Genomic DNA, 16,835 nt, shown 5'->3' with positions numbered 1-16,835 from the left:
AGCTAAATTGTGTCTATTTTAATGCAGGAATGCTTGACTGGTAAGGTAGATGAACTTAGAGAATTGATCATCATGGGGGGATTATGATATTGTTGAATTCATTCACACATGGTTGAAAGAAGGACAGGACTGGCAGCTCAACTTTCCAGTGTATGGAAGTTTCAGGCACAATGAAATAAGAGAGTTAGGGGCATTGTGTTGTTGACAAAGGAATCCATCACTGCAGTAATGAGGGAAGACATCCTAGATTTCAAATGAGGCCATCTGGGTAGAGCTCACAAATAAACAAAGGGCATTACCTTGCTGGGATTATATTACAGGGCTCCCAAAAGGCAGTCGTGATCCTGAGGGGCTGAATGGCCTATTCCTGTTCCTGTTTCTTATGGTCTAAGCAAAATGGACCACATTATGACAGCTCAACTCACATAGTATCTTTATAGGCAACAAATAAAAATAAATTAGTTTGATGTCACAACTTTCTTACCCTCCGGACATTCAAAATGTTTTGAATTTGAGTCACTGTTACAATTTAGGAAATTCTGCGTTCAATTTGCACACAGCAAGCTCCCAGAAACAACATTGATGCAATCTCAATTTTTGATGCTGCCAGGCCAGCAGCAAATGTAGGACTGGAGAGGGCAGATGATGCCTCAGTGTAATATCTCATCTGAGATATGGCACTGGGACAATAGAGCACTGAGTGTATTTGAATGTTTGTAAAACAATTATGGGTTTTGAAAAGGTGAATGTAAAGTTAGCTGCTTTGTTTGGAGCGGCACGGTGACTCAGTGGTTAGCACTGCTCCCTTACAACACCAGGGCCCCAGGTTCAATTCCAGCCTCAGATAACTATCTGTGTGGAGTTTGCACATTCTCCCCGTGTCTGTGTGGGTTTCCTCCTACAAGCACAAAGATGTGCAGGCTAGGTGAATTTGCCCATTGTCGGAGGGAGATGGGTTACTCTTCAGAGGGTTGGGTTGAAGGGAATCTAATTATCATTATAACAGTGATGAGAAGCTCATGTGTTGTTACCATATTTAATGCCCAGGTCTGATATGACAATAAGTGGTTTATTACATCTCAGTAACTACATACAGTTTAAATGAATTCTTAGGCATATTAACCAATACTAATAAGAGATAGAGAAGACAAATATGCCTCCATTAGGGCAGCACAGTGGCTCAGTGTTAGCACTGCTACCTTACAGTGCCAGGAACCGAGGTTCAATTCTAGCCACAAGCAACTGCCTGTATGGAGGTTGCACGTTCTCCCTGTGTCTGTGTGTGTTTGCAGAGGTGTGCAGCTAGGTGAATTTGCTGTGGGGAATGCAGGGTTACAAGGATTGGGAAGGGTGGGGTGGGTCTAGGTGGGATGCTTTTCAGAATGTTGCTAGGTTGAATGGCCTACTTCCACACTGCAGGGATTCTCTGATCAGAAAACTGCGCCAGAGTTCATCTGGGCTGTGCTCAATCTCCTTACACTGCCCCATGTTACACCCACTGATGATAGACATCAGAATCAGCTGAGCTTCAGCCTAAATTAACCCTTTCATTTCTGTTGTCTTACATAGAGTCATAAAAAATAGTCGCACAGACATTATCTATCTATAACTGTCACTAAAAGATAGAGAGAAAAAATTCTCTACTCAGAAACATTTAGGATTATTTCATGTCCAATCACAGTCTTATTCATTTAACTGCCTTCCCCTAGCATTAACAGCTGTTGTAAATGACATCATAATCTTACCGCCCCATTAACACCAGCAGGGCAGCTGGTTCCATTTTGAAAAGGATTTACCAGCAGATGCCCACAGCCCTTTGTTTCCAGAGGTAGGCCCTGTTTAATACAGGGGTTAGTGCCCTATGACATAATTTGGGACCCTGATTAGCTTCTTAGATTGCATCTAGCTAGAGCCGGGGAATTATACATTCCGACCAGTTTCACTAATGTTGGAACCGAAGAGGCCATTAAAGTAAATGATGAGTTATTTTTGTGGACTTTGCAGCTACATGCAGTGCTGGACAGATGTTGCCTCAGGATATCCCTCCTCCTTAATTTCAGTAATCCACTCTTCCCTCTCTGTATGTCAATTTATTTCACTGGCAGCCATCCTGGTCCAACTTGTGGTTTTAATCTGGTGAGATAATTACTTGGCACCTTTCAGCTCACCTATCAAATTTTAACTTGTTGGCCAAATGCCACTTTTGACCTTAGACCTCCCTCAAATGTCAAAATGAACCAGAGAGAGACAGAGACCAATGCATCTCTTAATAGAAACTTGAATGGATGTATAAAACTGATACAGGCTCAGAGGGTTATTGAAACACAAACAGAAATTGCTGGAAAATCTCAGCAGGCCTGGCAGCATAGATGGAGAGAGATCAGAGTTAACATACCTGAACTTTTTGCAGAATGGTCACTGGATCCAAAATGTTAAGTCTGATTTCTCTCCACAGAGTTTAGATTAGAGTTTGATTAGAGTGGTGCTGGAAAAGCGCAGCAGGTCAGGCAGTATCCGAGGAACAGGAAAATTGACGTTTCGGGCAAAAGCCCTTCATCAGGAATGGAGGTAGCGAGCATCCAGGGTGGAGAGATAAGTTTGGGGGGGGGGGTGGTGGGCTGCTGCTGAGAAGGTAGCAAAGAGTACTACAGGTGAAGAGCTTCATGGCAGAGGAGATGACCTGGGGTTGCAATGAGAGAGAGAGAGACACACTGAGATTCTTGTGGAGAGAGGAAGAGAACTTCTTCAAGGTAGGCATCCTTGCAGGAGGATTCGCAGTAAGATTAAAATCAACTAGGCAAAAGTGAGGACTGCAGATGCTGGAAACCAGAGTTTAGATTAAAGTGGTGCTGGAAAAGCACAGCAGGTCAGGCAGCATCCAAGGAGCAGAAAAGTCAATGTTTCGGGCAAAAACCCTTCATCAGCCCTTTCTCTCCACAGATGCTGCCAGACATTTGGAGATTTTCCAGCAATTTTTGTTCTTGTTTCAGATTTCCAGCATCTTCATTTCATTTGGTTCCTTTATCCAGAAGATTATTGTTGATAGATAGCGAATCAACATTAGTTTTGAAATTGCTCTGGCAATCTGGCATAGATAAGGTGGACCAACTGGTCTCCCCATGTTGTAAAGGTCTATAGCTGATGGGTTAATAAATTGCTCGAATCCAACCTCATATTTTTACCTTCTGCAGAAACAGCACAATGAAAGGAATTGTTTCTGCTCGTGCTGATTCCAATTCAAACAGCGTTTGTGGTGTACGAATGAATAGCTTTGTCTTTCCATAAGCAACATCTTGCTGGAAGTCATGTTGGTCTATGATCATACGGGTGGCTTCCAGGTCTGTTGACATCAGGTGATTGGGCCAAGTGTACTCACAAATCATCTTATACCTGACGTACATGTTTAAAATTGTACAGAAATATTAAAGCATGTTCAAGTAATTAACATACCTTCAAGTATATATATACACACACACACACACACACACACACACACACACACACACACACACACACACACACACACACACACACACACACACACACACACACACACACCAGGGGTACATCCACTACTGGGGCACAAATTTAATTTAAATCAAATTAGAGAAAAGTTAGAGAGAATTTGGGGAGACTGTGTATTTACCCAGAGTTTTGGAGGTGGGAATGCATTTGAAGACTTACTTGAAACCAGCATCACATTTGAAAATTGTTTAGTTATGCGTTTCCAATGTCACAAGTTACAAGGATTTGGATATGGAGCTTGAAAGTGGGATAAGGTTGAATAACTCTCTCACACAAAGCATGGATAAAGGGGCTAAAAGATGTCCTTTTGTCCATACTTTTCTATGATGCTGTGATGTGACTGGTCATGAAAGCTTACAGTCCTTCTGTGGATCTGATTAATGATAGACAATGCAACTTTATTCACTAATAAAACATGGTGTATGTAGCTCTATCATTCCTGATCCTCTTTTAGCTTTAGATAAGTTAACAGGAATGTCAATGGATATTATCTGTGTAGTCACACTTTGGATGCTGCCTGAACTGCTGTGCTCTTTCAGCACCACTGATCCAGAATTATCTATGTAGTCCTCAACTGCACATTGAAGAAGGTTCCACATGACAGTTTGTTCGCACAAATAACAGCACACAGAATTGGAGTTAACCTCATAATATGGGCTGATAACTTGTTAGGAGGCTGCATAGAATGGAGATAAATTGTTTGTTTTGTGATGGGCCATGATGAATATGTCTGTGTCTGTCTTGGAGCCCCATATTTTCCTTATATAAATTCTAACAATTTGGAGCATGTACAGAGTTACGCACCAAAGTCTGTGATGACATAAAGGTAGGAGGCAAAGTAATTTCAGAGGACAGTATCACAATGTCACAAAGCAACAGGAACAGATTAAGCGAGTGGACAAAAATGTGGCAGATGGAGTTCAAGGTAGAAAAGTGTGAGGCTCTGAGAAAGACAAATTGGAAGAGTAATAAAAACACAATGAGATGTAAGAGTTGAACATTACTGGTTGCATCTGTGGAGAGAGAAATAGAGTTAACATGTCAGGTCAAGGACCATTCTTCAGAACTGAAGGCGAATACAAATATCTTCTTAGCAGGATCAAGGGTGAATTGCTTTCACTCCAGTTCAATAGGTTCTGAAACGGCTGTGAAGTCTAATGCATAATCTGCAGATTGCTGCGTTTGGGGAAGGTGGCTGCATTTGACTGCTGGTTGTTGTTTGTCAGCTGTCTGCTGAACCATAATGTAAAGATTGAGTTTTTATTTGAACAAGTGAAACTCTGACAGAAGTCAAAGAATGCCAATCCATTATTATGAATTTGCTTTCCATTTTTACTGCTTTCCTTTGCTTTTTTGAAACATCAGAAAAATCTAGTGCGTTTTCCCATTTTTTATTTTTGGTGCTAGCTTTAAAATGATCCTTCTCTTTTATTTGTTGCTGTAGCTTTAAAATAGCAGGCTTGTAGTGGTATTTTTTTCTTTCTATATGTGGCATGCACAACATAAAAGGAATGGTGAGATCACACAGGATTCTTTTTATTTTCAGCCATTTCAGAAAAATAACTTTGTTAAAATTTACTCACGGAATGTGGGCAATACTGGCTGTCCCTGTTCTTCTGGATGGAAGTGATAATGAGTTTGAAAAATGGTTTATAGAGAGCCTTGTGGAATTTCTGCAGTGGATCTTCCATATGCTACATAATGCAGCTACTAAGTGTTGATGATGGAGAGAGGAAGTGGTTGTGGATATGGTGCCAGTCAAGTAGGCTGCTTTATCCTGGATAGTATCAAGCTTCTTGAGTGTTATTGGAGCTAGATTCATCCAAGCAAGTTGAGGGTATTTGATCACACTCCTGATTTGTGCCTTGTAGGTTGTGGGTGGGATATGGGCAGACAAGAGGTGGGTTACTTGCTGAGGGATTCCTAGTTTCTCACCTGCTCTTGTAACCACTGTATTTATATAGCCGGTCTAGTCCTGGTCAATGGTAACTACAGGATGTTAATGGTGGGGGATTCGATGATGGTTATCCCACTGAACATCATGGGGTGATGGGCAAACTCTCCGGGATTATTGAGAGTATATTTATATCTTGTGTTTCAAAATCTTTAAATTTGTGTTATATGTGAATAGTTTGTTTTATTTTTGTTTACCTTCATTTATATTATGCAACTGTTTTGTTTGTTAAAACTAATTCTGCAATATTACATGCTTATGTTTCAGTGATATTATAACCCTTATTATAACCCCCCAAAAAAAGCAAAACATGCTCTATCAAGACTTAAGTCTGCACTATGACTTGTACACTAGTAACATCAGCTGGGCTCAAAACACACTGTTTTAAAGGCTCTGATCTATCTGGTCGAGAGTCAATGTCATAATAAAACACATAAGATGTTTCTGTGCAATGTTGAGTGTGATTAATTAAATGGGATTGAAATTAGATAACATCATTAAAGGAATTGGGCAGATGTGATGATCTCTGTTGATTACTGAGATAAGGAGAAATTTATTCATCCAGAGATTGATAAACCTGTGGAATTATTTGTCACAGAAAGTGATCGAGACCAAAGCATTGAATATTTTCAAGGAATCAGATATAGTTCTTAAGGCTATAAGGATCAAGCTATGTGGGAGAAAGAATACTGAGTTGGATGATCAGCCCCAATCATATTGAATGGTGGGGCGGGGTCAAAAGGCTGAATGGCCGACTCATGCTCCTGTTTCCTATGTTTTGATGTTCTATACATCAGTTATGGGCAGGAACAGGGCATTCACTGTTGCTATGGTGGCTGGATTAGGCAATGCATGAGTAACGTAAATCTCTGCAAATAAAAGCTTATGAAAGTACATAACTATTCCCAGCTACCGTCAGTTCTGAAGAAGGATCACTGGACTCGATATATCATCTTGCATCATAGGCTGAAGATACATTTACCAATCTACTGGAGAATAAACACGAATGGAAAAAGAAACTGCATAGCCAGACTTATTCCCTTTAAATATGTTTTTGGTTACCAATAGCTTTCAGGGTTATGGGGATGGGTTGGATAAAAGGGAGTGAAATGTCCGATCAGCTATGATCAAACTGAATGGTGGAATAGGCCCAGGGAAGCGGAATGGTCTACTCCTGTTCCTCTGTTCCTAAATGAATGCTCAGCTTTCCACTCCTAAGCCTGTAAACATCAGGAATATGCAGAAATAGATTTACCTCAGCAGGAAACGCTCATATGGTTGCCGATAAGCGAATCCAGCTCGCCTCACTCGTACATTTTCCAACAGTCCCAAATATTCCACCTGGTGTCTACAGCGTTCATAGTCAAAGATTAAGGGAGATTTCTGTTCATTTGGCTTAATGCATCGTACGTAGTAGGGTTCCTGTAATGCAGCAAAAGGGTGTACAAGACTGTTAGAACGTATGAACATTTCAAGGTGGTTGTTTACATGTGTGAACTAATTAAACAGAGGACTGCACATAATTCAAGTTCATCATTAGAATGATCCAAACATCTTCCCATTCACTCCCTTAGTACGGAACCTTGGTAGATCAAGAGTTCGAGCATATTCACTCCACTGTACAGAATGAAATGGATAGAACTGTTTCTGATTCACTCACATTGTAATATGTCAAGGGCATTCCCAGTTAATCACTCTGCATGGAATCGATATGACCATATGCCATCCTTCTGGCTTTATTGTATGCAATTCCAATGGATCAAAGTGTTTCCCACTCAAACTCATTTTATAAAATTCAAAAAGTCAAACTGTTTCCTATTTTAGGCTCCTACTTGGCTATAACAAAATATCACTCAATGTCCCAACCAAGTGACATGGAAAGTAAAGAATCTGTCAAAATGGAAGGTTGCTTTTCTTTATTCCACTAAGAGTGTTAAAGTTAAAAAGACTGAGAAGCCCCATGTTTTCATGTATTCCTGATTTCCTTGTAGGAATAAACGTTCCTCATCTCACTTGCTGTAAAATGATGCACGCTAAATATTATCTTTTAAAATAAATTTTGCTGATCTTTGCCCTTGAATGAAAATAAAACATAAATGAGTACTGAACAAGAGAAACCCATTCGATTCATCAGCCAGGATATCTAAAGTCCTTTTAAATCTGGTCTTAGCCTGCACTGCACCTGGCAATTTTATTTCCTCCCACAATACTGTTTCAATCACCATAATCGTGTACCCTACCTTACCTATTTAATTTTCTCCTACACACCTTCTATACTCTCACTTTCTGCATGATATTCCCATGTAACAACGCTGCAAGCTAGTCAAATGTGCTTAGACTAGCCCTGACCTTGGATTATGTCTCAACTGGCAGCAGCAGGGGAAGGGGATAACTGTCCTGGATTCTACTCCCTTGGAAACAAGACTAATTAATTGTGATGGCAAAAAAAATGACAACAGTCCCTTGGACATGTTAGAACATATAAAACAGAGAGGCTGTCATAGAGATCAAAGCTGCAGGCCAGAGCCTGAATCAGTCTTCCAGAGGCCAATTTAATCTAGCTTCGTTAGAACGGAGAAGATTGCAAGGTGATTTGGTGGAAGTGAAAAGTTGGAACAAAGTCGATCAAAACATATTGCTTCTTGTGATTGTGGAGTCTAGAATAAGGAGATAAGATTAAATATGAGTTTTAATATAGAACAGTGTGTGTGAATATGATGTGAGTGAATGAGACTAGTGAATGAATTGTGTAGGAGTGAGACTGGTTTCTGAGTTGTGTGTGCCTGAATGAGGCATATGTATGGGACAAATGAATGAATATGAATGAGAAATGTAAAAGTGTTGTTAGTGTGATGTGTGCAGGTTGTGTATGTAAGTGAATGATTGGTATGTGACAAGACATATGATTGAACTGTATGCAGATGTGATCAAGTGAGGGAGATTAGTGAATGAATTCAGTATCAATGAGACGCACCAATGAATCTTGTGTATGTGATTGAGCTCTGTCTGAATGTTGCCTGAATAATATATGTACTGGTGTACAGGCTGTGAATAAGACTTGAGGTTATCTGTGGCAGTGAATTAATGTATAATGTACCTGTGTAAGTTGTACATATATGTGTGAACAAGTTCTGCCTCTGTGGGGATGAGTTGTGTATTTAGGTCAACATAATACAGAAGAACCTCAATGATCCAGCATTCGATTAACTGAACCTCAGATTATCTGAACAAGATTGCAAGGTCCAGATGCATGGTTAACTATGTTATTGGCATCGATTATCTAGCATTCAATTAACTGAATGAAATATTCCCTGCCACATCCTTCGGATAATTGAGGTTCCTCTGTAAATAGATTGAATATTTTCTGTGTAAATTTCTATGTTTCTCTATTTCTATGATTTGAGTACTTGACACACGTGAATGAAGCTGAAACTGTGTTGCTGGAAAAGTGCAGCAGGTCAGGCAGCATCCAAGGAGCCGGAGAATTGACGTTTTGGGCATGAGCCCTTCTTCAGGAAAGAAAGGCTCAAAAATTCTCCTGCTCCTTGGATGCTGCCTGGCCTGTTGCGCTTTTCCAGCAACACATTTTAGCTCTGATCTCCAGCATCTGCAGTCCTCATTTTCACACGTGGATGAAGTTGTGTTTGAAGGAGACATGTGAATGAGTTGTTGTTTTTAATCTTTCATGTGATGAGGCACTGACAAGGCCAGCATTTATTATTCACCCATAACTTCCTTTGAAATGAATGTCTTGGATAGTTGTTTGTGAGGCAGTTAACAGCCAATCAAATTGTGTGGACTGGAATTACATGTAGGCCAGACCAGATAAGGATGGAAGATTTCTTTTCCTGAAGGATATTAGTGAACTGGATGAGTTTTATGACAGATAAATGACGAGAGTTTGATAGTTCCATTCCAAAGACTTGTTTTCAATTCTAAATTTCTTATTAATCAGTTAAATGTCATGGTGGGATTTGAACCCATGTCCCAGGGTATTAGTAGTCCAGTTACGCATCCACCATGCCACCAACTCCTCATATGAGTTTGTGAACTGCAAATGGACTACACCCACATGTGAATAAATTTTGATTCCCTTATATGCATATGATTGGATTGTATGTGGGTGATAATGACTGCCAATGACCTGTCTCCTCAGGGGTCAACAACTTGTCAAGCTGTGCCCTAACCTGGAACCACAACATAGCGGTATTGAAGTGGGGGAGTATTACAGTTAATTCACAAAGTTCAAGTTGCTACAACAACATACAGTGAGGCTCCAATGATTTTTTTCCAACACATAGCTGACCAGGAATCTTTTGCCCTCTTAATTGCCATTGGCATGTATTGGAAGGACTCAACCTGTTTGTATGCATTATGAACACACTTTCCTTAGGTGTCAAGTCTTGGACTGAGATTCCAAACCAGAACTTCGAGCTCAAAGGTCAGGTCTCTATCCACAGTGCCACAAGAACACAACACAACCAGCATGGGGAAGAGGGAAGCAATGATGAAGATCAGACTAGGTAAACAATGATGAACATCAGAGAGGATTTGCAATGTACTGTCATTGTAATGTATGAACAGGCCAGTTGGCTGTTTGACTCAGATAAACTCTCTTTACCTTACATTCCAAGTTAACAATGAGTGCAATCATGGAACTTCTGAAGAGGGTCGCAGCAGTCAGAGGTCGTTTGGTGACCTCTGTAATACCCAGTTTCCCATCTGGCCACATGTCTTTCAACACAGCGTTAGAACTAAAAGCAGAAAAATGCATATGTCGGTTTATTAATTATGATAGATTTTAACCCATCAAGACCAGCTGTAAAGTACAAGAAATGTGGAGTTGTTCTCTTTGCTTAATTCCAACATTGAATAACATTCCTAGGATGGGAACAGCACTGATTAGATCCAAAGTACAGTTCCCTTAATGTTGACCCATCGAAAAGTCACAAAATTAGTATAACACACATTAGATACAGACAGAAGATATCACCTTTCCAACTCCATTGCATTGATTGTGATGTATTTAGGTGACCCCGTCTCCCCATGTATCAGGAAATTTATATTTCTCATGCTGTGAATAAGCTTACTTCTAGAATCGAATCTGATCATTTTGTACTGATTAGAGTGTGATTATGTATTTTGAGTTGGAAATAATGTCCATGCTGGGAATGGAGCATGCCAATACCTATTTTGTAGGTAGGTCTTTCATGCAGGTGCTGGAATGGTATACTGGAAGTTTGTCAGTTCAACTGATCACAATAACACTGATTTGTCATTTTCCACTTGACCACCTTGTCCAACCTTAGCTCCTCAGGAAGCTATTTACTTACCTCAACCTAAGGAACAATGTCTGTAACATATACACTTCACTAAACAGGAGTGTTCCAACATCTACCATTGATTGCATCCAATATAGGGGCTGGGTGATGATAGCATTGCCAGTGTGTGTGAGAATGTTATGGGCATAAATATTTTGACATCAGGCTTTTCTCACATCTCTCATTTTACCTGCCCATGTTTTATAAGGGAAGTGGCTCAGTAAGTAAAGAGAGTTCAAAGTATTTCATTCTGGCTGCCAAGACAGAGTGGGCTTCTAACTGCATGGACATCGCTTTGGGATATTGCATGTAAATTTAGAGGTGTACTATTCCACTTTCTCAGTGTCCAGCTGATGTGTGACCACACCAACTGCTTCATGAATCTCCATTATCCTGGCAGCAGTTTAGATTAGATTACTTACAGTCTGGAAACAGGCCCTTTGGTCCACCAAGTCCCACACCGACCCACTGAAGCGCAACCACCCATTCCCCTACATTTACCCCTTCGCCTAACACTACGGGCAATTTAGCTTGGCCAATTCACCCAACCAGCACATTTTTGGACTGTGGGAGGAAACCAGAGGAAACCCACGCAGACACGGGAGGAATGTGCAAACTCCACACCGTCAGTCGCCTGAGGCGGAATTGAACCCGGTTCTCTGGCACTGTGAGGCAGCAGTGCTAACCACTGCCACCATGCCGCCCACGGTGATCGTTATTTTTTTCTCTCACATCAGTGCCATTTTATTGGTGTGGTGTTATGACCCGTCATTCTGTGCCAGTCCACTGTATTGTAAGCAAGTGGGTGACCATGAGAATCCAAAAAGTAGCTCCTGGGCAACAAGGGTTCTGCCGATTACCCAGCTCATAACTTTAGACAACAACTGATGTATGCATGGGCAACAATTCATGTTACAAGAGCCATGCCACCACAGAAAATGTCATCAATCAGATCACTGGAATGCTTAAGGAATTCTTACTTCCCTTGCCTGGAGTACTCTGGTACATTGCCGCAATACTGCAGAGCTGAATGACAATCGATTATGGTCTGGTCATATTCTCGGATACCATTCTCACCCGCCTGTGGTATTCTGGTTTTGTTAGTCTGCTGCAACTAATCCTCCCTTCTCTACACAGAGCCTTTCTACTTTTCAGTGGTAGAGAATAAACCATTGAGGAATCTAATGTCTCACATAACAAGGTCATTTATTGCACGATAGTAATAAAACAGCACTAATTAGCTTCCAAACAAAATAAAAACCAAAGGACTGTGGATGCTGGAAATCAGAAACAAAACCAGAATTTTTCAGAAAAACTCAGCGGGTTAAGGCAGCATCTTTGGAGAGAAAGCACAGTTAACGCTTTAAATCCAGTGACCCTTCCTCAAAACTGATTTTTTCTGTTCTGAAGAAAGATCACAGGACCTGAGATGTTAATTCTAAACAAATGATGCACTTATCTTACATAACAAAATAATTTATTTCATGATAGCAGGAGATAACAGGCATAATCACTGAGGACTTCTAGCTGCTGTACATAGTACATCTCTCCCTTAGTTACTTGTACAGAACTTAACTGTTTCCAATCAAAAACCATATGCACCATTAGATTGAGTGGAGCTCAACGTAACATAAGTATTAACTCCTTCTGATCCATCACTCTATATAACCCTGCACAATCTTAACATCATGGGGTCATCAGGTAGACACTGATCAGCCAAGGAGCAAGAGATGGAGGAGAAAGGGGGAGGAATGGAGGTCACAACTAGCACATTTCCTTTCCAGCCAGACTGTCTACGTTGGATTCATCTGACTGCAGAAGTAATCATTTCAAGATTAATTTTCCATTCACCAACATCAAATATGTTGCCTTCCATCTGTTATTGATCACTATAGGGACCATAGTGGTGAAATACAAGCCAGTACAACACATTCCAAATACCATTTTTATAACTTTATAAATGAACCATCCAGCATTCCATTAGAAAGTCAACTCATCACCGGTGTGTATTCCCTTCCTGTCAGTCTACCATGTGCCTTTATCATCCTTGTGGCTACAGCCTGGTCAGTGGAACGCTACTGACATTTATTTGGGGCAACTGAAGATGTCCTTGCAGGTTGAGCCCAAGCAGCTGTGGATCTAAAGAATCAGATTTGACTGCACCATCTCAGTATGGGCAGTAACAGTAGTAGGAGAAAGAATGCTAGTGTTCTGAGAGAGGATAGCAAGTTGTGTTCCATCGTCACTGCCCCCAGAGTGACACTGGAGAAACCTTATCAATGTGTTGGAGGACATCCAGTGGAACGCTGCAAGCTCTTTTAACACTGGAACCTGAAGCCATGATGACAGCATGTGTACAACAAGGTAGCGTGACTTTAGTCTGAGCTTCCACTACAGCACCAAGACAATGAGTGGATTCTGCTTGAGTTGCAATGAAACCTAATATGGCAGCCCTAGACATTGCATCATGATAGGGTTCAGGGTATGACAGTGCAATTGCCCAGCAACTCCATTCCTGCAACCATTAATGTGAAACCTCTACTGGAATTCTTCATAGTCACTAGCATTGTACATGGAATAGATGGTAGAACTGTCAATGTACCACACATTGCTCTGCATGCCCATCAGCCTGCTCTTATAATGCCCCATATGAATTCCTATCTGAATCCTCTGCAGCAGAGTCTATGAGGTTGACACCATGCTTTCCTTCCCCTCTGGGAGCAGGCTGGTTTTGTCTGATATCTCACCACATGCTGATCCAGCCTCTAAGCCTTTCTCTAAAGTATAGACAGTCAGTATCTGAATTGATGGCTGTGAGAGTCAGAGTGAGTGACGGTGTTGCTTCATCAACTTCTTCTTCCTCTGCCCCTTCTTACTCCTGCACCGCTGCTTGATGAGCAGGCAGCTCTTAAGTATCTGAAAGGAGAAATGCACAAGGGAAGGGTTATTGTGAGTGCAGGTGAGGGAAAGGCAGGAGTTGCATGTTTACACCATCTTCAGTTTGTAAGTCTACAGAGATTGTGAATGAGGAGCAATTGGGATTTGAGAAAAAAAAAGTTCATTTGTGCAGATACCACCATCATCAGTAGTTTTAGCCTTGCCACCTAGCATGGTCTCAGTCATAATCACTCTAATGATGGCCAATGCTATCGCTGTTGGGGGAGGACATGCAACCTATTAACTGCCAGTTAGATGGTGCTTCCTCCAGTTGTGATACACCTGTATTTGCTGAATAGCTGATCATGTGTCTGTAAGATGTGGGTGTGAGGCTTTCAGCAATGCTAAGTACGATGAAGCTATGGATATGAAGTCTGATCCATTGTTGGTCAGTGAGTGAAGATGGGCTGGTGAATTGTCCACGCAATAGGCGCTTAGTTGTAAGGCTATGCTTTTTACACTCACGTGAGACCATGTGGAGGAGATGGTTACACACTAATGAAGTTAGTGGACTAGTAATCATGAAGGGGAAAGTGAGGACTGAAGACGCTGGAGATCAGAGCTGAAAATGTGTTGCTGGAAAGGCGCAGCAGGTCAGGCAGCATCCAAGGAACAGGAGAATTGACGTTTCGGGCATGAGCCCTTCTTCAGGAATGAGGAGAGTGTGCCAAGCAGGCTAAGCTAAAAGGTAGGGAGGAGGGACTTGGAGGAGAGGCGTTGGAAATGCGATAGGTGGAAGGAGGTTAAGGTGAGGGTGATAGGCCAGAGTGGGGGTGGGGGCGGAGAGGTCAGGAAGAAGATTGCTGGTTAGGAAGGTGGTTCGAGGGTTGGGACTGAGACAAGGTGGAGGGAGGGGAAATGAGGAAACTGGAGAAATCTGAGTTCATCCCTTGTAGTTGGAGGGTTCCTAGGCGGAAGATGAGGCGCTCTTCTTCCACCGTCGTGTTGCTATGGTCTGGCAATGGTGGGGTCCAAGGACCTGCATGTCCTTGGTGGAGTGGGAGGGGGAGTTGAAGTGTTGAGCCACGGGGTGGTTGGGTTGGTTGGTCCAGGTGTCCCAGAGGTGTTCTCTGAAATGTTCCGCAAGTATGTGGCCTGTCTCCCCAAAGTTCCGCCTACTTGCGGAACATTTCAAACACAAGGGATGAACTCAGATTTCTCCAGTTTCCTCATTTCCCCTCCCCCCACCTTGTCTCAGTGCCAACCCTCGAACTCAGCACCACCTTCCTAACCTGCAATCTTCTTCCTGACCTCTCTGCCTCCACCCCCACTCCGGCCTATCACCCTCACCTTAACCTCCTTCCACCTATCGCATTTGCAACGCCCCTCCCCCAAGTCCATCCTCCCTACCTTTTATCTTAGCTTGCTTGGCACACTCTCCTCATTCTTGAAGAAGGGCTCATGCCTGAAACGTCGATTCTCCTGCTCCTTGGATGCTGCCTGACCTGCTGCGCCTTTCCAGCAACAGATTTTCAGCTAGTAATCATGAAGCTCAGGAAAATGTTAAAGCTCTGTGGATACAGGTTCAAATCCCAACCCAGCAGGTGGGGAATTTTAATTCACTGAATAAATCTTGAATTGAAAACATATCTCAGAAATGGTGACGTTATTGCTGATTATTGCAAAAGCACAGCTGGTTCATTGATGTCCCAGAGAAAGGAAATCTGCCATGCTAGGGCCTCCACACTAGGCATTGACTGTTACAGCTGTCTGCTCACAGTGCCTATGTAGTGTCAATCTGGAAGGCCTCTAGTTCCCCCATGGACAGACAATCTCTCTTCTTCTGTAAAGAGGCTCTAGTACTTGTTCTTGGACCATCAGAGCATGGCCTCTGTTATTGTACACCATTCTTTTTGTTCACACACACGACTCCAGGCACTTCCTGTGCTTGATACAGCCAAATGCACCTTCCCCTTTATCAGGTGCAAACTGACTTTAAGAAGCACGGTAAACTTTGAGTTGTGATAGCCTTGCAGAAGTTTGCAACCCCAAGATGCCATTCCATGAATAGATTGATTTTTTTGGAGTGGATGGCCGTCAGGTACTGCAGGGGATCATAGGAACATAGGAATTAGGAGTGGGAGTAGGCAATTCAGCCCTTTAAGCTCATTCCGCAATTTAACATGATCATGGCTGATCTTATCCTGGTCTCAGCTCCACTCTCCTGCTTGCTCCCCATAGCCCTTTGTCCCACTTTTCATCAGAAACATATCTACTTCTTTCTTGAATCTATTGATTGATTGTGCCTTCACTGCACTTTGGGGCAGTGAGTTCCACAGATTCATAACCTTCTAAGAGAAGGAGTTTCTTTCTCCTCATCTCAGTTTTGAACCTGTATCCTCGCCCTCGATATCTATGACCTCTTTGTCCCACAAGGTGGAGCATCTGTTCAACGTCTAACTTATCAATCCCCCTTTAGCATTTTCTCTCCCTCAATCAAATCCCCCCTCATTCTTCTGAACTCCAGCGAGCACAAGCCTGAGTTTTTCAACCGCACCTTGTATGACAGCCCTCTCATCCCTGGAATTAATCTGGTGAACCTTCTCTGAACTGCCTCTGGTTTCACTATGTCCTTCCTCAAGTAAGGAGAACAAATCTGAATGCAATATACCAAATGTGGTCTCTCCAAATAATTGTACCAGCACTTCTTTTCTTCTATAAGCAATAACTGTCAGGATTCCATTCGCCTTCCTTATTATATGCTGCACTTGCATACCCACTTTCTGCAATTTGTGCACAAAATGCCTAGATCCCTCTGCACTGACACAATTTGAATTTGCTTTCCATTTAAATAAAAATCTTCCCCTTTATTTTTCCAGTCAAAATGAACAAGCTTACAATTATCCGCATTCAACTCCATCTGCCTGATTCTGGCCCATTTTCCTAGCCTATTAATATCCATCAGTAAACTCTTTATCACCTAATCACAGCATGCTTTCTCACCTATTTTAATATTGCGCATGAATTTTGTTATGTTACATTCTATCCCTGCCCGCAGATCATTTATATAGGTTTTAAATAATTGAGATCCAAGAACTGAACCCTGCTAATTACAGTTCACCACCCATAAGACCATAAATAGGTCCAGAGACGAACCT

General features: G+C 41.9%; 1 protein-coding gene across 1 annotated transcript in view; it reads right to left on the bottom strand.

The window, feature by feature from the left end:
• The window catches only part of LOC132815482 (unconventional myosin-Id-like), a 143,060-nt gene that overhangs the window by 59,510 nt on the left and 66,715 nt on the right, over window positions 1-16,835 (bottom strand). Inside the window, exons 14-16 of the mRNA XM_060824445.1 lie at window positions 10,101-10,233; window positions 6,735-6,901; window positions 3,183-3,390 (exon numbers count right to left, since the gene is read on the bottom strand). Of these exons, the coding sequence (XP_060680428.1) occupies window positions 3,183-3,390; window positions 6,735-6,901; window positions 10,101-10,233 (508 nt within the window). The remainder of the gene's footprint in view (window positions 1-3,182; window positions 3,391-6,734; window positions 6,902-10,100; window positions 10,234-16,835) is intronic.

The sequence above is a fragment of the Hemiscyllium ocellatum genome, chromosome 4 (genome assembly GCF_020745735.1).
Source record: "Hemiscyllium ocellatum isolate sHemOce1 chromosome 4, sHemOce1.pat.X.cur, whole genome shotgun sequence".
NCBI lineage: Eukaryota > Metazoa > Chordata > Chondrichthyes > Orectolobiformes > Hemiscylliidae > Hemiscyllium > Hemiscyllium ocellatum.
This window is presented reverse-complemented; position numbering and strand designations above follow the sequence as displayed.